The sequence below is a fragment of the Cyprinodon tularosa genome, unplaced genomic scaffold, assembly GCF_016077235.1.
Source record: "Cyprinodon tularosa strain WSP-4 unplaced genomic scaffold, ASM1607723v1 ctg376, whole genome shotgun sequence".
Lineage (NCBI taxonomy): Eukaryota > Metazoa > Chordata > Actinopteri > Cyprinodontiformes > Cyprinodontidae > Cyprinodon > Cyprinodon tularosa.
Genome location: NW_024039092.1, coordinates 212,331 through 237,490, shown reverse-complemented (window position 1 = coordinate 237,490; position 25,160 = coordinate 212,331). Strand labels below are relative to the sequence as shown.

Genomic DNA, 25,160 nt, shown 5'->3' with positions numbered 1-25,160 from the left:
GCTTCTGCTCCTGCGCTCAAAGCTGGGGCCCACTGTGGCCCACAGTGGAGATGTGGGCCCCAGGGGAACCAGATCTCCAGAACCATCACGGATAAGTCAGATCCTTTCAGAACCGAACTGCTGCAAACAGACCTTTTGCAACACATCTCTCTTGAGTATCAGAACTTTTAGAGCCAAACTGGATGAAGACCATGCCGTGGGTGTGAGACTGAGGGGACCCCTGCTGTGAGACTGAGACAAAGAACCCCTGACTGCAGAGCTGCAAAACTGGATGAAACTCAAGCTTTCCAAATGGACATGGAAAAAGGTTTGCAGGTCTGGCATAATTAGGGACAGTTGATGTTGAGTTGATGTTTTCTCATCAGTGTGTAAGAGGGAAGGTAATTCTCTGCATATCAGCCTATTACCTTTCTAGAGCTAAGGTCATGATACATTTTCTAAAAACCTTGGGATCTTCATATCACAAAAGACATTCTAAACGCATATTTTGAATTATCATCAAACGCTGTAGCCCCAAAGTCGGATTTTTGAAGACACTATATTGTTAAAGTGGGACGTCTATAATTGGAAGTGGGACACGACAGAAACACAGTAACAAATGAGCAAAAACAGTTTTTATAATTTTGACAAAACCTTAAATAAGAAGTTGAAATTACGTTTGATTTTGCAAACAAAAAATTCTGGAGGTAGCGCATACATATCATGAATGCCTTTGGCAGAATTCAAATGAGCGATTTTAATCTACATTCATTTAGTTTAATTCCAAGATTACAGTAAGACTAAAAGATACAAAAGAAAAATCTCTGCCCACCACTAGTTTTAAGTAATTTACTCAGTAGAGAAAGTAGATGAATTGGTCTACATATAGTGCCACTGAAAGATAAGTTTCCATCTTTAAGAAGAGGGATAATTTTCTATTGCTTTCACAGGTCTGAGAATGATTCACTCCTTAAAAATTGATAAATAATCTGAAATTTCGGTTTAACCAACGTATGAAGAGCTGCTTTGATCACCTTTCCATGGAGATTGTTAATATCAGGAGACATATCAGAGATCCTGGAGCATCTTTCTAACTGTTTTCTAATCCACTATGTCCTAATTTAAGTGTCATATTTTTTTATGAATTTAGTCTTTAGTAAATACTAAATTTGCACATTTAATTAATCTAAGATGTTAAACTCTGGCTTTATTTAAAAAGAAAATCTTAGAAATTATTAAAGTAGTTAGCGCCCTCTGCTGGCCTAGTGATGAATCTTCCTTCCCCTTCCACAAACCTAGGAATATACCTATTATTTATACATATTAGAGAATTCAATGTTTTAAACAGTTTTTAGCATCATTTACTGATTTCAAATTTTTTTTGTTTATAAAATGTAAATATTTTTTGAATCTTTGATTTTGTTGCCCATTTTCAATAGATTTTCCTGTCTTGACAGTTGATGATTATCGTGCAGTGTTTGTCCTGACAATCTGGGCCATGCTGATTCACAACTTCTTTCGATTTATTTACGATTTTTTAAAGCATTATTTACATCCTGTTTTTCCACAAATATCTTCTCAGAAATCGTGGTTAAAACTTTTATATGACCTCCATAAGACAATCCTCTTCCTTGATTTAGATACAACAGTTTTTTTTCCTCAATAAAGCAATCATGTTATGATCCCTGCATCTCACAGCTTTGATACAACCTGTGAAAAGAGCTCAGATATATTCTTTAATATATGATCTTTGCATATAGACCTGTCTTTCCCAAATTAAATTATTTTAGACTTATTAAGAACCCGATATAGTTGACAAACACTCATAAAAATCAGCTTCTTAAACAATGGATAATATTTGGAGAACTTATCTATGTTAAAGTCACCTGATATAGAGCAATGCACTTGTGCTCTGAGAAGGTAGCAAATACCGGGTTCAATCCCCACAGACTGCCACTCTTGGTCCCTGAGCAAAACCCTTAACCCCACACTGCTCCACAAAATAGCAGCCCACTTCTCCCCAAGGTGATGGATTAAATGCAGAAATACATTTCTCTAATGTAAGATCAATAAAGTTCAGTTGAATTAATGAAGATTTATTTTCTTTTATCACATGGCCTTTGTGGTCGGAAAATTTAGATTTCTTTTGTCTCATATATTAAGTTATGCCATTTGTCCAGTGAAAAATGTTTTTACTCAGTTTGTGTCACCCGTAAGGCTGAGAATATGTCTGAGTGAGGGGTGGTTTTAGACAAAGCATACTTGTTCCTACGACAAACCAAGTTGTTTCTCGAGGTTTGCTAAAGAGTGTGTAATTTGTTTTGACTCTGACATAACCTTCACAGTTTTTTTCATCAACATAAGTAAAGGAGACAAACTCTGTCTAGTCAGAGCAGGGCTAATAAATCTGCACCTGTAGTAATTCATTAAAAGACCCTTTCTCAAAAAAGCCACAGTATCTTCTAATATACAAAGAGCCACTCCACCTCCATATCTATTTCTCTCTTCAGCAAAAGTTTTAGGGTGAGTCCCTCAGACTGCAAATATTAAGATGGGCTGCAATCAAACCACTTTTAAACAAAGCCTAAAAAAACAAGGTCAGTTATATTGTTAAAACTTAGAAAATTATTCATTAAAGATTGACTAATCAAACTATCTCAGAAAACTTGAAGTCCAAATGACATGATTTTCCTTTGGCCACATAATCAGCTAATCATACCTAAATGTGGATTTTTCTCCCCTTTCCTTGGCAAACTTTAGTTTGGGCCACAATTCCTTTCACCTCTGCAGCACAGCCTCTAAGAAATCCTATGTAGACACAAATCATTGGACTAAAGGCCTGATCAGATCAAAAACGCTTCATGTAAACCAGTCAGACTACAGATTCTAATCAGAGTTGGTCTGGTTGGAAAGAAACTTCATTCCTTAAGATAGAGGAGGTTTCTGTAGCTTTCCATTCTGATTGGTGTACATCTACACACCCATTCAGATCCTTGGAGTAAAATTATCTCCACTAATCATGTGTGCAACTTCAGCGTGACGGTTTACCTTGTTTTTATGGATGATTAGACAGTTTCAGTCTTAAATATTTAATCCCATCAAACATGTGGTACATGTACTCACATCATCAAATTTTATTTGTTAAGCACTTAAATACAACAGCAGATGACTAAAGTGCTGTACAGAAAAAAAAAATAAAAATTATAAAATAAAACATTAAACAAAACAACATCAGTAAAAATAACATTAACACAATCAAATCAATAAAATTGGGTAAAAAATAAAAGGAATAAAACATAAAAACATACAACAATAAAATAAAATCCACAGTCTTGCTGGGTGTTAAAAGCCAAAGAGAAAATGTGGGTTTTGACAAGATATTTTTAAACAGTCAAAAAATGTCGTGGTATTTTATCTATGATGCCATCAATGATAATGTTCTTCCTCCTGAGCTTATTCTCGGTATGTTCCAGTTTTATGAGCACATGTCCTCCACTTCCTGTTTGAAACCAGTTTCTTTTCCCAATGTTTTATTTAGCTTCAGATTTAGTGTGTGTTGACTTCATCTCCTCCATTTCCTCCTGTGTGAACTCCAGGCCTTGTAGTTCTTTAAATCACAATACAGAAGAAGTTCTCCTGCTGCTGAGTCAGCATATCTTTAAATATCTATTTTTATTATTTCCAACATCTGTGTGAGAAGGAAGTAGAAACAAAGAACGAATTTTCACAAGCTGCAACTTTATAGGAGGCATCTTACTAGGATGAACCAGCAGATGTTAAATGAATCCACTTTTCAGTCAAGGCCTATCACGCCTTGCAGTCTGGGTGTTTCCTAGATCAGATTCCTGGTTTAACTCTGATGTGTTTAACAAAATATGAAGAAAAAATTGAGATCAATTTCACTTTGTTACAGAGAGTGCATAATGTGATAAAGGTGTGACTGGATCAATGTGATGTTTGGTAGATTCAGACCAGCAACTCACTCAGAGGTATAGTATGGCAGCCATTTTCAGCTGTCCTACCATACCTGCTAAGTTTGAATTCAACAAGAAACAAACAGAATAATCAGAGTCTAAAATGAAGTGACTGATCAAATCTGTGTCTCCATCCAATCACATTCAGAGTAGAACTGTACAGACAGCAGAGTCCAAGACATGATACAGATGTGAGAACTGCTGTCTGGAAACAAGTCAAACTGAGACGGTTCCTCACCTCTATGCTCTATTAATCACCTGTCTCTATGGAGATATGCAGATATTTGAAACATAGATGTTCATAATAATCAGTCCTATTTATTAGGACCTGTCAGTTTGAATAGTTTGAAGCCATTATTCTGCTTCATTTTGGATTATTTCCAAAGAGAAAACAGCAGTTCTGTTGTTTTACTTCAATGTTGAACAGCTGATTGGAGCATCTACAATCAGAGATTCAACATTTTCATCTTCAGGGTTGATTTTTTAATTAATTCTGACTTTACCAACATAAACGGACCCATGTGATGATCAATGTTGTATATTATAGCATCTATTTTCATCTTCATTAAACTCATATTATCTTAATCAGTTTTATATCTGTGCAGCTTCCAAAGTTTTTAGTGATGTGATTGAACTCAAGTTCAATTGAACTTGTTTTTTCAATTCAATAGAAGAATTAAAAATGAAATTAAACCTGATTTACCGTAGAGAGTTTCTAAGATCAATAATATAACAAAAAAGTATTTATCTTTATCCCCTTAATTCAGCAGAAACTAAAATGTGTTCTGGACAATTCAGACAACTTTGTACGACATGAACAATTTTTTTAAATAAATCAATAGCCTTTTTTCTTGATATTAGTACTAAAAAAGTATTTCAATACTAGATATTAGATTTTCTGTTTTCTGGGAATTTATTCAGTAGAAAAGTATATTGTGACAAACTTTAAACTGAACTGAAATTATTGAAAATACATTGGCTAAATATATAATTAAAAAGTAATAAGGACTTAACAAAATAAATAAAAACTAAATGATACTATTGCTCAAAGGTTGCTAAAAAACAAACATTACATTTTGGTTTGCAAAACAAGCCATTTAAATTCTAATTTACATTTTAACAATCATTTTCAGGCATAGAAGAAAAATCAAAAGAAATTTTCCAAATAACTTTCATGACTTTAAAGTTAACCTGTCAGAAAATAATAAGGAAACCTCCGATTTAGTGATTTTGATGTCAGATGTTTTAGCATCAGCAGCTTTTAAAACATATAAATAAGGAAAAAGTTTCTCAGTGAAAGTGTCTCTGTGAGTGTAGATGTTAGACATGTCTTCAGGGTCGTAGAAGGACACCTCTCCCCTGTCATAGTCCAGCTGGACTCTGATCCTCTGAAGACTCTTCTTCACTTTGAGAGTGTGACTAAAACCATTAGAGTATTTTCCATCATCATGCTTTAAACACCAGATTCCAGATTTTGGTGAAGCATATCTGTCCCCCTTCCTGTCAACAGACTCTTTAATCAAACCAATATTCCATCTAGGATGATCTCCAACCTCCACCTCCCAGCTGTGTTTCCCTGAGCTGAAGCCCTCAGAACCAAAAACACTGGAGTACTTAGTGTTTCTCTCTGGATTATCAGGAAGCTTCTGATCTGTGTCTCCATATCTCACACTGGTCAGATCATCAGACAGTTGTAGTCGTCCATAAGCAGTGTTTGGGTCCAGAATGACAGGATTGAAGTGGACCTTGTCCTTCATCTTCTCCCAGACTCTGAAGGACAGGTTGCCCAGGTGTTTGGCCACATCTATCAGAGCTCCTGAGACCAGCTGTGGATCTGACAGTGAGCTCTGGGCTCTGGCTCTGCTCTGAGTGGCTTTATAACTGCTGAGGAACGACACTGGTCTTTCTGCAGGTCTTCTTCAACAGCAGAGATACTGTCTGACAGAGAGGAGATCTGCTCCTGAATCCTCTTCATCTCTCTGCTGATAGTCTTCCCCTTCTGCTCCTCTTCCTCCCTCGGAGCTACCAGTCTGGACTCCTCTTCCTCTCTCAGGAACTGGTGGAGCTTGTTGAACTCTGCTCTGATCTGTCTCTCTGTGGACAACAGCTGCTTCTTAGAGTGTTCAATCACATCATTGTATGTTTTCTCCACCTGTTTGTGTTTGTTCCTCTTATCCTGCAGAGACTTTAAGTCAGATTTCAGCTGCTCCTTCAGCTCACTGACTGCTTGTTCTATAGGAACCACTTTGTGACTCTGGTGGAGAGAAAACTCACAGACAGGACACACAGCTCTCTGCTCGTCTTTACAGAACAGTTTAGGGTCTTCTTGGTGTTTACTGCAGACCACCATCAGCTGCTTTTCTCCTCTTTCTGTCTCAGATGATCCTGATTTCTTTCTTCCTGCAAAAGTATCAGCCACTTCCTTCAGCCCAAAATTCACTAGTGGATACTCCTTAGAAGATCTTCTTTTACAGATGGGACAGTTCTTGTTTCCAGTTTGTTCCCAGAATTTCTTCAGGCAGCTTGAACAGAAGCTGTGGTAGCAGCTCAGAGACACAGGATCTCTGAAAGTCTCTGAACACACATGGCAGCTCAGGAAACTTTCCAAAACTCTCTCTGCCATTTTCTAATGAATTATTTCAACAGCAGGACTCACCAAAGTTTCAGCTTCTCCTTAAAATCCTCCAAATATTTCTCTCGTCTTCCACTAGAGATCTAACACCCAGTAATGGCGTCTCAGCTCAGTAAATAACGTCAGAAAATACTTTCAGATTCTTTAACCTGTTAGTCAAGTTTAAATTAAACTATCTGCTGTGTCAGATTGCCTCCAGCAGGTGGTGCTGTTGCAGCATCTTTCACAGCTAAATGGTGAACTTTCTATTGCTAAAGAATAAGTTGAATATCTTCTCAATATTTTAACACAGTTTTTAACGTTTTACTTACAATAAACAAATATATTTATAGAGAAACAAAATACTTAAAGGAAGGATTTTGCATATTTTTTGTTGTCTGAAAATTAATCATTGATTTTACAAGGATTTTTTAATAATAATCACGTTAAAAGTCAATATGAGAAAATATCTATTTTGTTTTTTGGTTTTTTTACCCCATTTTGTCTTTGTAGGTTAATAACACATTGAAACACATTGAAAAAGAAATGATGTTCTAATGAGTTAAGATGGAAATTTACCTCAAATTTCAAATTATTTCTTATAGTTAATATATGAAGATAGAAACCTATAAATATATAATATTTGCTCTATTTTAAGCCACACCACTCATGTTTTTTTTTCTCTATAATAATTCTTGTACATTTGTCTATTTTTTTTATCCTGTTCTTACCTACTTTAAATCTTTATGATTTGTCCATGCTTTGGTTTGGGATTTGAGCTGTAAGTGGAAAACTAAAGTCGCTTTCATTGTTTTTGCACCAACCTGAGCACCAAAATTTATTTAATTAATATCTATTTTCTATCTAATTTCATTTTTAATCTGATTATTACTTCAATAGATCTTTGAATTAACACATTAAACAAAACTTTAGTATTTGCAGAAAACTGAAAAAGTGCAAAAACCCTTTACTCATCTAAATCAACGTTAAAAACCTGTTTATTTATTGTCTCAGACTGGATTTAACGTTTTATGTTAATTGAAATATCTTGATACTTTTTTTGTTTTGTTTTGTTTTTCCCACTTTTCTTTAACTGGCTTTATTTTATGAATTCTTTGCATTTCCATTTCTTATAATTTATTCATGTAAAACGCTTTGAATTGTTTTGTTTCCTTGTCTGTTTTCTGACTGCTTTGATTGAAAGAATCATTAATAAACTCATAATCGAGTTGAATCAGAACATTCGCATCAATTTCTGTCCAGTGAACTGTAAACGCATCCTGATATCAGTGTCACATATTTGCTTGAGGAAAAACACTTTAGAACAACTTCCTGCAAGATGAGTTTGATGATCCAGAGATCAGAACATGAAGTCATTGGACCGAGTCGTTTACTGTGAGTTTACTGTGAGAGCAAGGGAAAATTAAAGAACACCTTTCGATTTTCACCTTGCTTTTCTTTGTTTCAGTGAAGATTTTCTAATGTTTAGAATTCTGGGGTTGTTGAAAATGAGCAGGTACATTGGTTGGTTTATAAAATATTATTTACTAAAAAACTTTGGTATAAAATAATTTCATCCTTCACAGGAACCATTATCTGGTTTAGAGGTCCAAGTATACCTGAAAGCTCCTGCAGCAGCAGAACCAGCTAACATGGAGTTAGTTCAATAAAATCTATCATAAGACGTGTCATGATTTTATTCAAAGATCTGACCCACATGCAGAAAAGGCGCCACCTGGTGGTGGAGGAAGAACACACAAAAACACAACCCACACAAACTGGATTCCTAACAAGATGTTGAAATGGAGCATCAACTGTTTTTGTGGGCCCCTTGGCCCATCATTTTCTTTCCTCTAGAAATGAGTGACATGCACATTTAAAACAATCTTCACAAAACTCTGTTACTGTTTGGAAAAAAATTAACCGTGAACCAATTTTTATCCATTTCCTATTCCACCCTTTTTGACGCATGGTCCCCGATAGGTCAAAACACAAAAGGGATGGGGAAAAAAATTATGTAACCATTTAAGCCCCACCAGACGTTATTTGCAAAGTAAAGAAACAAAATAAAGTGTAAGTGTGCCATTTGTCCAGTTCAGATGACAAAGGACCTCATCTTAGCAAAGGTGGGGGCATGCAGCAGGCTCTTTAGCAGCCATGCAGTCCACAGGTTTTGGGCAGGCAGCTGAGTAAATGGTTCAGCTTCATAAATCAGCCACAAAGGAATGATGAAGAAAAGGCTGCCACTCAGATTTAAGAAGAAGGAATCCCAAAAAAAAAACTAAAAAACAAAAAAAACATACTGAGATAGCTTGAATGACTAAACTAAAGTATTTAATGATAGCATCATTATATTTATTTTAATATTATTTATTTTATTTTATATGATATAAACCCTTATATAAATCTTCCCCCTTTAATACATGCTTTCTCATGCGTCAAAATAACAAATATTTTATGGGTGTGATGATCTGGAAACTACGGAAGCGCATTTCAGATCGAGGAAAATATTAAAGGGGCCCCTTATTTTATTTTTTACAACACTGTTATGAGTTGGGACTTCCTCAGGTGTTTTTTACTGAATGCAAAATTATGAAATTAATTATTTTTCAGGTATGACAAGGTGGGGTACGAAAAGGGTCAGATTAGAATCGCCACAGTGTCTTAAGAAATGATGGGATAGCAGTGTAGTAACCATCACAAATGCGCAGAATATGTGACAGCCCTGTTATTACAGCATTTAATTTTGAGAAGAAAAGGTAACAATTGCCAATATGTTACCAAATTATTAGAGCAATACAAAAATCTACAGTCTCCCTGCCCATCCACTATTCATAGTTAAACAGACAAAGTGGATTGGAAAACACCAGAGTGGGAGCCATTACAAATTTTTCTGAGCCGCCTTACGTGAAAAAAAAAAAAAAAAACTCTCCGGAGGTCATATAAGGTGAGAAAACAGACCTGTTTTATATTAGATAGTCCTCAGAGATCTCTAATGCAGCACATCATTAAAGAAAGGTACCTAAATATAAGAGAAAGATTTTGCTACAGTATGATAGCGTATATAGAGAAAGCTAATTAAAACCTGACCAAACTGTGATTGAGAGTTTTAGTTACTGGATATCCATTATTAGATGAAAAAGGAATATCAATTCAAACATGAGACCAGCAGCTCAACAGAGTAGAACATAACAAGCTGTCAGGAAACTAATATATGTCTCTAAAATGTACTTTGTGGGTGTGTGTGTGTGTTACTTGCAGTCTGTCGAACCGGGGGTCGCTCCAACGGCTCTCACTAGCTTCTAGAGTAACCTCGCTTCGGTGCCTGATATCCCCCTTGCTAAAAATGTCTTCTTCCCCATGGTTGTAGCCTCCTCTCTGTCCTCCCTGGCCTCCATGGTAGGGTGGTGAACCCTCATGATGAACTGAGCTTCTGCCACATCCTCCTCTGCCCCCAAATATTTTGTGTGGACAGTGTCTGGCCCAGTGATCAGGTTTGCCACAGATGTAGCAGCAACCATCATTTGGAGAGTTGTTCTTGTCTGAGGGCTGCATGGAGAACAGTTTGAACAGTTTAATGGCAGTTTTGGAGAATAGTTAGCTGTGCCTCAGACTGTCATTTTCTTTTCCCGTTGCACACGTTTTCTATCTCAGTCACTCAAATAGTTCTTACAGCAGCCCCTTCTTGAATGAAGGGCTGGTCCATACGGGGTTGTTTGCAGTCTGTTGAATATAGTGGCTCCTATTTAGTGACCATGGAGAAAAGGTGATAGGATAGATCCCAGCTGTTGGCCCAAGGGATACTAGAGTCTGGTTGTGAGTCTAGTTGGGGGTCGAATGATTGTCTCAGATCGCCCCCGTACTCTTCCTCCTAAAAAAAGTCGTCCTCTTTTAGAAAACGATTTGTAGCCTTCCGTTGATAAGGTGGAGGTGTAGCAGAGAGCAGAAGGCTTGTGGTAAACTGGGATACAGGCTGGAGGTGCTAAATGGTGCCATTGGAGATGAACCTGCGGCCACAACAGCCAAAGCAAAGGAGTATAAGAGTAAAGAAAGATGAGCATTAATAAATAAAACAACAGTGAATTTTCTTGAGTTGTTCCTGTCATGATATTATATATTATATTCTATTATGATATGTTTTTATTTTTATTTTTTTTTTTCCTTTTTCTTATATTGAGCACTCACAATTACTCCAGTTCGTTGTTTTCTTTTTTTATTTGTTGCAACACTGGGTCTACTTTCCTTAGTAAGACCTACAACCTCGGTCTTAAAAAAGACTTACCCTATGCCTATTTAAGGCATACCATTAAATCCTTTGTCTTAAAAATGACTTACCCTCAGCTTATTTAAGGCCTACCTTTAAATCCTTGGTCTTAAAAAAGACTTACTCTCAGCCTATGAGAGGCCTACCTCGGTCAGTCTTTTGACTGCTTGCTTAATTTTAAAACAGTATTTTTCGGTTTTTACCTTTTTGTTGGTTTGTTGGTTTTCTTCATCTCAGTCTCCTGAAGTTATTGTCCTGTTGAGGTCGATTGACTCGGTGGAGCATCAGAAGAGTCCTCCTTCTCTGAAATGGCCTATTTTAGGTAGAGGAAAAACCCATATGGTTTTGGTGATCAGCTCTTCTTCTGGAATCCACCGAGCGGACAGATCAGCGAAGGATCCTGTTCGTGACGCCAATTTGTGAAGTAAAAATGAGCACTGAACATTGAGTCTTCCCAAGAGAAACATGTTAGTTCATGAAAGGACATACAGTAAATTTGTTCAGATAAACATTTTAGACAACTGTTTTCCGTTCACACCAGAAACAGGACGTGAGAATCTTAATAAGGTCATGTTTATCTATGTTTCCCCCCTCATCTAAACTAGGGAGGAAACTTCTTTTCAACCCTCCTTCCTTTCCCTACATCTCAGTATAAAGAATGGAACAAAGCTCCTAAGTAATCACCCCTATTCAGGAAGAGAGAAAAGGAACACTTTAACATTTTAGCTCACAAACAGGCCAAGGAAAAAATATGATTCTATGATTCAACTACTCAAAAATTTTAGATAAGAAAGATTTGATATAGATCTATAATTGACCAAGTAATCTGGGTCAGGAGACTGTTTCTTAAGTAAAGGTTTATTTACAGCTACCTTAAAAGCCTAAGGTACATATCCCTGTAACAGAGATAGATTAATCACATCTAAAATGGAGGATGAGATCAAAGGGAATAATTCCTTAAGTAACCTTGTTGGAACTGGATCTAACATATGAGTAGAAGGCTTAGGTGAACACAGTAGTTTTGCTAACTCTGAAAGTTGAACTGATTCAAAGCAGTCTAAAGATGCTGCCTTTCCAGAGACAACCCAATCATAGCTAAAGGGGTGCTTTAATAAGATAAGATGAATAAGATTGATTTAATAGAATCAATCTTATTTATAAAAGAATCCATAAAACCATTACTGCTAGGAACAGGTGGGATGGACAGTTCAACAGAGCTATGGCCCTGGGTGAGTCTGGCAACTATATTAAAAAGAAATCTAGGAGTATTGTTATTCTTGTCTATCAATGAAGAGAAATATGCTATTCTTGCTTTACAAAGGGTCTTCATATATAGTAATATACTATTTTTCCAGAATAGGTAGGATTCCCCTAGGCATGTATAGTGCTATTTTCTCTCCAGTTTCCTAGCATTTTGCTTCAGAGTGTGCATCTGCATTAAACCAGGGAGCCAGCTTTTCTTTTTTCAAAGGGGCTGTGTTGTCTAAGGCAGTGCACAGAGAATCAGTAACCCCATCATCAAAGTCATACACCTGTGAAGGGGAATAAACTAAACTTTTGCCCTCTGCAGCACTGCTAAGTGACACATAGGAGACAGAAAGGGAAATAGATTCTTTCATTTTATAGCTGTTTTATCCAATAATTATCTGTTAAGTGAAACCTCTTGGCACAGGAGATTGTTAAAGTAATCCTGAAGTTATTAAAAAGTGGTCAGAGAGGACAGGGTTGTGAGAAATACTGCTATTTCATCAAATTCAATATGTTAGCGCAAGGTCTAAAGTATGAAGATAAGAATGTGTGGGACCATTCCCATTTTGAACGAAGCCAATAGTGTCTAAGATAGCATTAAAGGCTGCTCTTAAGCTATCACCTTCAATGTCAGCATGGATGTTAAAATCTCCCACTATGATGACCCTGTCAGTATTTAATACAAAATCAGAAAGGAACTCTGAAAACTCATCTAAACATTCAGAGGAAAGACCTGGTGGACGATACAAAGTTAAAAAAGAAGAGTTTTTGTGACTTTGCAATTTGGATGAGGGAAACTAAGGGTTCAATGTTCGAAAGAGTAAATAATCTGGTGTTAACTTTTTCATTTTATTAGCTAAATTTTATTTACACAAATGTATTGTGATTCTGGATTTTTTTTGGTGTCTTTTTCAGTTTTCATTGGTTTATTTTCCATTGTGTGCCATTCTAGTATTTGAGTTCTTATGTTTTCTTGTTTACCATCTGTTGCCCCCTTGTGTCAGTCTCCTTTCCCGTAGCTCTCTTCTAGCTCCTTCCTTCTCTCATGCTCCAATCAGTTGATTACTACATTCTTTTACTCTGTTTGGGATATATACTACTCCTCTTCAGTTATTGTTTGCTGGACTCTCTTCATTCCTTCCCTAACCTTTGTGTTACCCTAGATTCAAGTTCATGTTCTCCTTAAGCTTCTGTTGCCACCATTTGTTATCAAATCTGCCAGAAACCACCTCAGCCTCCATCTCTGCATTTGAGTCCTCTAAAAACCTCCACACAACCAACATAAGAATCCAGTAGGATATATTGCCACAATGGAGCCAAATCAATTTGATGGACCATTTCAAACCATCACTCTTCCCTTTGCCCAACCAGGACGAAGGATGCTCTGGAAACTTCTGGAAAATTCCAGCCAAAGGAACAGTCAGCTCCCGCATGGACCAATCTGCTGACAAGAAGGATGAATTCCCAACAGGAAATACCCCTACGTCATTCAGGGTTTAAAAATCACAGCTCAGGATCAATCGACCTCTTTCTCCTGCGTTCCAATGCCTGCAATGAGAGGCTTGTTTCACGTGAAATGCTAAATAAAGCCAGCTGGAAGTAGCTTTCGTTTTCCTGCTTCAAAAGTCATGGATCGCATTGTCCCATCGTGCATAGCGTCCGCTGAACTGGGTGAGACGGGAATCTCATAAGCTGAATATTGTGTTGATTTTCCCCTATCTAATCTCCTCCTTTCATCATATGAAAAGGGGGGTTACCCCCCCCCCCCCCCCCCCCCCCACAGACACACAAACACACACACACAGACAGCCCTGTTCCTGCCACTTTGCTGAACAAACTTCTGCTGCTGTTGTTAATGCATTTTAACCATTTGCTTGCCAGTTAAACTGACTCTTAGGGTTTTACTCTTTTTCTTTCACTTAGTCTACCTCATTTTTATTTTCTAATAGCGTATAGTGTTTTGCATAGATGTTAGATTTCTGTAATCCTGAATTATTAGAATAAAGACGTCATTGTTTAACTTGCAGTTGTTTGTGATTCATATACAAATGGTTTATCACTCAGGCCAGATCCACCCTCTTTTGGTTATAGTTTGAATAAACAGAGATAAATAGTTATTTGACTGGTAATGAATAGCTCTGCTGATAACCTAGCCTAGGTCACTAAATTGGTGGGGATACCTGGATTTTAACAGCCGGTCCAGAAACCATCCAGGGGTAAAAGGCATAAACCCTGGTAAGTAAGCAAACTAGAGCTACGATTATTAAACGAACACTAAAATAATTTCACCTCCGATTTTGAGTAAAATAAATAATTAACTATAACTCCAGTTCTAGTTAATCATTTATTCATTATCTGTGGAATATCATTTTGCACAACACAGTCAAAAATTTATCCAGCAGACTCAGACTTTAAATGCTTTGGGTTTACAAGAGACACAGATCAACAAATACAGTAGGAGGAGCAACTGGCATTATTGTTACAGGAGATGGAACAATTGAATGCACACCAGGGCGAGTTCATGACTTCTTTCACAGAACAACTTAGCTTCCTTGTGGATCAGATCCAGAGGTTTCAGAGCTGCCCTGAACAGTCTGCATTTAACAGTGATTCAGACGTCACCATCACCTCTCCAGAAGTTCAGGTCAGATTATCTTTTGGTCCTCACAACCTCTGCAGTCACCTTCATGACTAACAGCTTTCCTCACAAATGAGAAAATTAAAAATAGTTCTCAAGACCAAATCTTCAGCTTCCAGAGCTTCTCCTGTTGAGGAGTCTTACTTATGGGACTTTGTTAATAGAGAAAGAGGGGATATCCATTCCTCCCCATTTAGTTTCCCAGTTTCCTGTAGTTCCCTATCAATCAGCTACTTTTGAGTCACAGTCACCTCCTCTTAGTACCTGTTATCTTCAGTCAGACCTTCTTAGCGTCGTAGCACCTCAATCAGACCTCTTAGTCTCCTAGCTCCTCAGTCAGACCCTCTTAGTCTCCTAGCTCAGAGACACAGGATCTCTAAAATTCTCTGAACACACATGGCAGCACAGAAAACTTTCATAAAGTTTCTCAGCCATTTTCTAATGAACTATTTCAACAGTACGACTCACCAAAGTTTCAGCTTCTTTTTAAAATCCTCCAAATATTTCTCCCGTTTTCCAGCAAAGATCTAACACAGTAATGGTGTCTCAGCTCAGTTCAATAACGCTGAAAATACTTTCAAATTCTTTAACCTGATTTAAATAAAACAATCTGCTGTGTCAGATTTCCTCCAGCAGGTGGTGCTGTTGGAGCATCTTTCACAGCTACATGGTGAGATTTAGTTTGAGTTTACAGTCACTTATAGACCCTTAAGAACATTTATGAGAAGAATTTGATTTGTTTTTATCTGGTTTCTGACTTTAGCTTCTTCTTTTGCAGCTGGGATGAAATTTTAATATCTCAGTTATAAATGTATGGTTGATATTTATTTAGAATCAAAATGTACTCTGTTTATGGTGGATTTCATTCCAATGTAGTTTTATAATGAAGTTGTTTCCCCAAATAATTACTAAAGAAATCCTCAGAATCATTAGAGTGAAGCATTCACAGCCAACACCGTAACTGACAGTCTGGATAAGAGGAGGAAGTGACGCGTCATTTCGAGTTGCAATACTGCTTCCTGTTCAACTCCCCTTAGAAGCCTGAGGCATCAACCTATAGTTATTCAGAAATGACATGTGAGGCAGTTCTGCTGTGCTTTAGACAAGTAGAATCAATGTCATGTGACCTGGTGGTGAAAGTTATTCTGGTATAGCTTTATGATACTTTCTTTGTGTTTTATCTTGGAGGAATAGATGTTGGATTTAGACAAGGAAAAATATTACAGCTTCTTTTTCAGAACTGATAGTCAGCCACCATGTGCACACCATTATGAGGAATAAAATGTCTAGTAGGACGCTGTGCTGTGAACTGTATAAACTATTATTCTGGATAAAGATGTTATGAATAAATGAAGTGTGTAATAGTTATACTATGCTGTGGACGTATATTAAAAATGTAATTTCTTAGGCAACTTAGAATGAGGAAGTGAGAATGAATACAGAGTCATTGCCTGAAGGATTTAACATAAAGACATTATAAAATGATCCTTTTCTAACAATATGTAACATACCTGTATATCAGATTACTGACCCGTGGTGATAAAGAGTAAAGTTTTGTCTAGGGAGCAGCCACTAGGTGGAGACAAATTAAGGCAGGGGGAAGAAGCTTCACTCCCTCTGTTGGGGATACAGACAGGGGCGTGCTTTCTGGAGACCAAAATATTTGCTACATATATTGTTGTATTAAGATTAACAGGCAGTTACTTACAACGGGCTGAAGCCAGTGTTACAGACAGACAGACAGACAGACAGACAGACAGACAGACAGACAGAGAGACAGAGAGACAGAGAGACAGACAGACAGACAGACAGACAGACAGACAGACAGACAGACAGATAGATAGATAGATAGATAGATAGATAGATAGATAGATAGATAGATAGATAGATAGATAGATAGATAGATAGATAGATAGATAGATAGATAGCAGCTCAGGTGTCTTGATAAAAACAAATAAAGCTAATTAAATCAGTGTGACAATTTTTTTCCCCCCAATTCATCAAGTTTAAATGGAATTATAGGGCAGCTCCATTTTTATAAATAAAGGTTTATGATATGATTTTATTTTGTATTTATTTTGACTCCTTACTAACTTCCAGGCAACATATTTATTTTATATTTTTATTTGAGAAGGAATGCATTCATTTATAAAAAAAATTAATGCTCAATTTAAAAAAGATTAAGTAAAATCGTCTTTAGTTCAGTTATTGTACATTCCACTTTTGGACAATCTTCAACACTTTTGACTGAGAGGGGTACTCATGGTACGAAAAAATGCCGATAAGGGAACACAATTCAAAGAAATTTGGGAAACACTGATCTACAAGGACCTACGGTAATTTCTAAGGTTGGAATATACAGTGACTTTACTACTGTAATAAATCTGTTGCTTTCTGCATTTGGCTGCATCCTCCTCTAGACAGCGTCTTTCTTTCTTTGTCTCTGTCCCTCGCTGCGCTGCCTATCCTGTTCCTTTTACCACATTCTAAGACCATGTCCATTGCTTCTTATCTTCACTTGCACCGCTCGCTGACTATGCACATCACAGCAGCAGACACACGTCACACCCTCCTTCCTCCACACTCTGCTGTCTGTGTCCCTCCTGAAATGCTACTGGAAAAAATGGCCTTATCTGTCCCTCTCTCTGACAGTCGCGCTGCTGCTGCACCGGTAGGCTTAAAAGAAGAGAGAGAGATGCAGGCCAGCAGGCCAATCCCAGGCTGGCGCTGCTATGCTGCTACTAGTGACTCTATTAGTTAATTCCAAGAGTACCAACCTGTCAGCATTTTTGGACTCTGTGCTGATACAGAATTCATGGATGAAAGGCCTGCTAGACGACTTCTCTCGCCACTAAACCAGTTGAACTTGTGGTATGGGGTAACCATTGTGAAAAAAAGTTTTTAATAAGAATTGAATCATCTCAGGTCCCTATTGGTCTGGGTTACACCTGATTATTTAGACACAACCTTGAGATTGACATGCAAAATGTAGAGGTGTTAGGTTGGGCTACCTCTTGCTCTGGTTTGTGTTTCCGCTCCACTCAGCCAGAACAGTTGGCTGAGAATGAGGGGGAGGAGGTTTATCCGGACCTGTCGAAGATAGCTAAGGAATATCATAACCTGAAGGAGTTTTTCAATAGGTGTCAGGTCCCTGCACTGCCTCATCATTGATTGCGGAATTGAGTTATTGTGTGCGGCTACACCCCCGAGAGGGAGGTTATTACTTATTGCTATCCCTTTTAAGAATCATTACCTCATTCCCCTGTTTAACTCTGCTAACTCCTGCAGAATCAGCCATTTGCGAAAGCTGAGAAGTGTGAATTTCATGTGTGGAGTATGTCTTTCTTAGGTTTTGTGGTGTCCCCGGATCATAGCTATGTATCTGACTAAGGTGAGCGCAGTTATTGACTGACAGGTTCCTAAGGACAGAAAGCAGTTGCAGAGGTTCTCAGGGTTTGCAAACATCTACCTTAAACCTTTTGTGATTAAATGGGTCCAGCAATCAGGGACGCCATATAAATGTTGTGATTTTATGTTCTTTTCTATTCCCAGCCCGCTAGGAATTTATGTTTATTGCCCTCCCCTGTAGGGGTGGTAAAATATCTTATTTAATCAGATATTATTTCAGCTGTTATATACTGTTTATGACACACAGTCCTACTAACTGTGTGTTAGAACAATAAATGAAAGAGTGATTCGAGCACTAATCATGGTCAAACAGTTATTTCTGCACATACATGGAATAAATTCACCACAACTTCTGTTCAAAATATAAGATTTTATTAACAAAAATAATTCAGCTCCACGTCAAACGTATTTCAGTTTAGCACTCTCAACTAAGACTAGTAAAACTCAACTAAACTAAACTAACTACTATGTACAAAGAGGAAGGAGAAAACGGTTGAAAAACATATTACAGTTTAAGATAGATTCTGTGTTTGAAACCAAAGTTTATCTGGAAGAATTTGGGATATGATCAAATTAGCTTTTCACTAATTTTAAAGAAATTGGAATGTTTTCAGACCAATTCACAATGCAAATCCATGAGGTAAATAAAACATTATTTGGCCAAATAATGTTTTATTGAATGATTTGCTTAATCAAGAACCAATAACCTTTAGCTAAATTATTCTTTACCCTCTTTGAAATGGCTAGCAGCGAATAGACATCAGGATTCCACTAAATCAGTGGTTCCCAAAGATTTTCTTCTGGGCCCCCCTTTGGATTACAATAAAATTTCCACGCCCCCCCACCCCCCAAAAAAAAAAAAAAAAAAAAAAAAAGAATAAACTGGGCACACACATCGTTCAACCAGATATAATAAATCTATACACATATTTTGTTTTCAAACTCCACTGAAGTTTATTTCACACTTCAGGTTGCAACAAAATAAACTACACCATCTTTACAGAGGAACACTTTTGTGTAACTGTATTTTTTTCATAGTTCTATAATGTAGATTAGAAGAGGATTCTTTGTTGTCTGTGTTATTTTAAACATATTTCTTTTTTTTTATTTGTAACAATATTTAACTTTGCTATAATCTATACATTAAAAAAGCCTCTGTGCAAAATGGAGTGAAAACATTTAACAGCTCCCTGAGAGTTTTTTCTTTGTACTTTAATCCTCCCATCTTTTCAGTGGCTGTAGTGAGCCTGCTTTTTGCTGTAGATCTTCTCAAATCACAACTGTCCATTATGCTCAGTCAAGCAAGCGCTGTTTTTTTTTGTTTTTTTTTCTTCATTCATCCATACCGCTTCCCGCGCCCCCCCTGCAATGGCATTGCGCCCCCCCTAGGGGGCGCGCCCCACACTTTGGGAACCACTGCACTAAATGACTCTTGGTCATACTTGGCAATGGAAATGTAATGAGCATTTGAGGAACACATGAACACTAATGTTATATCAGTGTTTAAATCCTTAGTGAATAAAGCTTGTCTAAGCTTTAGCAACAGCTCAACACATATTCCTGTAGCATAGCGTAGCATGCAGTCCATTCTTTAACATCAATTAGCGTTGTCTTTACTCAGCAGTAAACACACGATATGATTAGCATCATCAGAAGACACATTGCTTGTTTTGTCCCTAATCATGCCAGACCTGCAAACCTTTTTCCATGTCCATTTGGAAAGCTTCAGTTTCATCCAGTTTTGCAGCTCTGCAGTCAGGGGTTCCTTTGTCTCAGTCTCACACCCAGGGAATGGTCCTCATCCAGTTTGGCTCTGTAAGTTCTGAAACTCAAGAGAAATGTGTTGCAAAAGTTCTGTTTGCAGCAGTTTGGTTCTGAAGGGTTCTGACTTATCCATGATGGTTCTGGGGATCTGGTTCCCCTGGGGCCTGCATCTCCACTGTGGGCCACAGTGGACCCCAGCTTTGAGCGCAGGAGCAGAAGAAGCAAAAAAAAAAGGGGAAGAATCCTTTGTGCTCTGTGGTTTTCTCTGTCTTTACAGAGGGGGGTGGTTTTTCACACCTCTGGTGGCTTCCATGGACTGCTTTGGCTGAAAAAGGGGGGGCTTCAGAAGTCCCCCAGCTGTTATTCACTAAAGCTGCATTTTATCCTCTGGTCATCCTATCAGGATGAAATATGGACACTGGTTCCCACTGTCCAAAAAGTATGATCATGGCATATGGCACAACAAACCTTACAAACTTAATTGTAATTTTGTATACACCGATAGTACACAAAGAGAGTTTACGTTGCTTGGAGCTTACAACAGTGAAATGAACGTTACAATTATAAAGTGCAGCAGTGTCCTGTGCAGTTACCTCGGCTTAATTAGTTAGTTGCAAAGCAGAGAAGAGCAGCACTGTGGAGCAAAACTGCACCCTCTACTCAAGTGAACATGTTAAGATGAAGCATGGACATTGGTCCTCACTGTCCAAAATTATTGTCATGGTTTATGGCCCAAAAAATGAAATAAAGCTTTGAATATTTTTAATAATAGTAATAAAAAAGTTAAAAACAATCAACAAAACGGAAAAAAAAACATTAAAAATGTAAACTCTCTGTGCTCTGATTGACTGTACAATGTAACATCACTATAAAGAAAAAAAGTGATTGTCTTATATTCTGGTTTTTAATCAAATCCATTTAAATTCTAACTAAACATCTTAATCATTTTACAACCTGGAGTTAAAAATATATATAATTATAGCTTTAATTTCTCTGAAAATAGTAGAGGGACCTCAGATGTACTAATTTTGTGTATTTTTATATATGCATTTGTAGTTCTCCAGATGTTTTAGCATCAATAAAATTAAGTCTCTGTGTGAAAGTGTCAACTCTGGCCTGCGGTGCTTTCTAATCTGGTTCTAGCCTGCCTCTGCTTGACCTGCTCAGACTCAGTCCCTCTGATCTCCGGTACCTGCTGGCCCCAATCAACAACTTCCTCCCAGCTGTCAATAAAACTTTTGTATACGCTGTCAGTTTGAATCACTGGGCTTTTATCTGCAAAACCACAGCAGGCATTTTGACAAATAGTCAAACTGATATACGTCAAATAATCATTAAAAGATTGAAATCCTTAAGCTTGTAAATAAGCTCCTACTGTTAAGAAGTAATAACGGAGTCAAGAAAATAAGATATTAAATTAAAAATGTAAGTAGGTTCTCAGATTCAGCATCCAGATTGGGACAACTCTAACGAAGTAGATGAGGACCTTGTATTTTGGTTTTTATTCAAAGTCCTTTAAATTCAGATATCTTATCCATAATTTTCTGACCTGAAAAACCCTCAAAAGATTTTAACTTATTAAAATTAATTACTTGTCTAGTATGAATTACTAGTTAGCTTGTCTGAAAATATTAAATAAACCTCAGATTTACTAATTTTGATGTCAGATGTTTTAGCATCAGCAGATTTTCCAACACCAAAATAAGGAAAATGTTTCTCAGTGAAAGTGTCTCTGTGAGTGTAGATGTGAGACATGTCTTCAAGGTCGTAGAAGGACACCTCCCCCCTGTCATAGTCCAGCTTGACTCTGATCCTCTGGAGACTCTTCTTCAATTTGTGAGTCTGATCACCACCATGAGAGTATTTTCCATCACGATGCCATAAACACCAAACTCCATATTTTGGTGAAGCACATAACTCTCCCTTCCTGTCAACAGACTCTTTAATCAAACCAATAATCCATCTAGGATGATCTCCAACCTCCACCTCCCAGCTGTGTTTCCCTGAGCTGAAGCCCTCAGAACCAAAAACGTTGGTGTAATTTGTGTTTCTTTCGGGATTATTAGGAAGCTGCTGCCATGCGTCTCCATGTCTCACACTGGTCAGATATTCAGATGGATACAACCATCTATTAGCAGTGTTTGGGTCCAGAATGACAGGACTGAAGTGGACCTTGTCCTTCATCTTCTCCCAGACTCTGAAGGACAGGTTGCCCAGATGTTTGGCCACATCTATCAGAGCTCCTGAGACCAGCTGTGGATCTGACAGTGAGCTCTGGGCTCTGGCTCTGCTCTGAGTGGCTTTATAACTGCTGAGGAACGACACCTGGTCTTTCTGCAGGTCTTCTTCAACAGCAGAGATACTGTCTGACAGAGAGGAGATCTGCTCCTGAATCCTCTTCATCTCTCTGCTGATAGTCTTCCCCTTCTGCTCCTCTTCCTCCCTCAGAGCTGCCAGTCTGGACTCCTCTTCCTCTCTCAGGAACTGGTGGAGCTTGTTGAACTCTGCTCTGATCTGTCTCTCTGTGGACAACAGCTGCTTCTTAGAGTGTAGAATCACATCATTGTATGTTTTCTCCACCTGTTTGTGTTTGTTCTTCTTGTCCTGCAGAGACTTTAAGTCAGATTTCAGCTGCTCCTTCAGCTCACTGACTGCTTGTTCTACAGGAACCACTTTGTGACTCTGGTGGAGAGAAAACTCACAGACAGGACACACAGCACTCTGCTCGTCTTTACAGAATAGTTCAGGGTCGTCTTGGTGTTTACTGCAGACCACCATCAGCTGCTTTTCTCCTCTTTCTGTCTCAGAGGATCCAGATTTCTTTCTTCCAGTAAAAGAATCAGTCAGTTCCTTTAGAGTAAAGTTTACTATGGGAAAATCCTTAGAATATCTTCTTTTACAGATGGGACAGTTCTTGTTTCCAGTTTTTTCCCAGAATTTCTTCAGGCAGTTTGAACAGAAGCTGTGGTTGCAGCTCAGAGACACAGGATCTCTGAAAGTCTCTGAACACACATGGCAGCTCAGGAAACTTTCAAAAAGTCTCTCTGCCATTATTTATGAATTATTTTAACAGCAGGACTCACCAAAGATTCAGCTACTTCATAAAATCCTATCAATATTTCTCTCGTTTTTAAGCAGAGAAAAAACACCCAGTAATGGCGTCTCCGCTCAGTTCAACAACGCCTGATAAGTTTCACTTTCTTTAGCCCCGTAGTCAATTTTTAACTAAAACTATCTGCTTTTCACCACCAGGTGGTGCTGGATCATCTTTCACAGCTAAAGCTGGGCTTCTGACTTGGTGCAAAACTTGTGATGAAACAGTTGATGTATTGATTTGTGGTTAATCTTCTATTTTTAAAAAGCTGACTTGAATATTTTCTTTTTCACGTTTTAAAAATCCACTTTAAACATTTTTAAGTCACAGTAAATAAATAAATTCTTGGGCAATGTAAATCTTAAAAGGCAAAATGTAAAATACGTTTTATTGACTGTAGATACAAATAGTTCCTTGATGTCAATCTTCTCAACATGCTCCGGAAAGTTAAAGTTAATTTTTATAGTAAGATCAATTACAATCTGTTTATTACTTTAATCGTTTTTTTTAAATTAACATAAACTAAACTGTTTAATATTTTCAGAAAACTGTAAAAATGCTAAAAGCTTTAGTTCCTCAAAATCACGGTTGAAAACCTGTTTATTTTGAGTCTGACTGGATTTAAACTGATAACAGAACATAACTAATTTTAGTTTTCAATCCAACTTTTCTTTACTTGCCTTTATTTTTCCACTTAATCGTGTTTCTATTTCCTGTGATTTATTCACATGAAGCACTTTGGATTGTTTTCGGTCTAAAACATTGAATAGAAATAAAATAAAAGGCTCTTGCCTTATCTGTTTCTCACTTATTTCATTGAAAGAATCACTAATAAACTCTTGATAGAGTTGAATCAGAACATTAGCATCAGTTAGTGTCCATTCAACTGTAAATCCATCCTGATCTCACTATCAAATATTTGCTGATGATCCAGGAGAAAAAACTGTTTAGGACCTGGTTTGTGGAATTAAACAGAACAACTCCCTGCAGGATGAGTTTGATGATCCAGAGATCAGAACATGAAGTCATTGGACTGAGTTGTTCAGTTTACTGTGAGAAACAAGAGAAAATGCAAGAACGTTTTTCTATTCTCACCTCACCTTTCTGGAAATTTGTTTGAGTGAAGATTTTCTAAGTTTGAGATTTCTGGGTTTGAAAACGAGCAGGTACACTGGTTGGTTTATTAAATATAATTTACAAGAAAACTTAGGATTAATATCCACTGGTTCTTCATAAGAATAACTATCTGTGTTAGAGTAGTCACTCTTAGTGGAGTTTGGTGGAACATTACTGTCTGATTCTATTCTTGGTTTTCAATAGGAAGGTCTGGCTTGTCTTCAGTTTATCCAAAACACTGCTGCAGGATGACTGACTCGCTCAAACAGAGGAATTCAGAGAACCTGTTTTAAAGTTGTTCAATTGACTAACATCAGATTTAGATTTAATTTTTATATTGTCAGCCTTAACCTACAGAGCTTTACATGAACAGGCTCCTGCTGTGTTGCTGATTGGATTCAGCCATGTTCCTCCTCCTGTAGTCTGATCTCATCTAATCAGAACCTTCTAGAGGTTCCCTGGACCCATTTCACGACCTGAGGAAATCCACGTGGAGTTAAAAAATATATATAAACACTGAGAGTTGATATCACAGGAAGAAAATGTTTTATTTTACTCCACAGAGGAGAACACCACGACCAGCCTAATGCAGCTGTCAGTGATGTTCTGAGGCTGCAGCATTCCAACCCCTGCATAAAACACTTTTGTCATGATGGGTTCTCAAATGGAGACCCAATTATGCAGAACACCACTTGACGGACACAAGGATGAAAGTTTAACACGTTTATTATGCACAACACACAGAATGTACTGATGACAGGTTCGGGCCTGGGTTCTGGTTTCACCGGAGTCTGCGTGAGAGACAGAGCGGTTAAGGACTGCTGACTGGATTTGATTTCCAAGAGAGCTCTGATTGTACCTTGAGGGTTCTTGAGGTTCTCTTTGGGAGAGTCACTGTTGGTTCTGGAGAGGTGTTTATCAGCAGAGTCCGTTTGCTGCTTCAGCGTCTCACGACTAGCTCGAACAGACCTTAGCCTTGGTTTCCCAGCTCTGGTCCAGAGCTGCTTGGAGGTTCTCAGAGAATCTTCAGGGTTTGGCTCAGAGGGTCGGCTCGGCAGGTTAGC

At 37.7% G+C, this 25,160-nt stretch overlaps 1 protein-coding gene and 1 pseudogene across 1 annotated transcript in view; both read right to left on the bottom strand.

Moving 5' to 3' along the window:
• The window catches only part of LOC119790963 (nuclear factor 7, brain-like), a 29,263-nt gene extending 6,213 nt beyond the window's left edge, over nt 1–23,050 (bottom strand). The window contains exon 1 of the mRNA XM_038296739.1: nt 22,777–23,050. Within this exon, the coding sequence (XP_038152667.1) occupies nt 22,777–22,937 (161 nt within the window). The 5' untranslated portion in view covers nt 22,938–23,050. The remainder of the gene's footprint in view (nt 1–22,776) is intronic.
• LOC119790962 lies at nt 4,783–6,693 on the bottom strand (annotated as a pseudogene).
• Nucleotides 23,051–25,160: the final 2,110 nt, after the last annotated feature.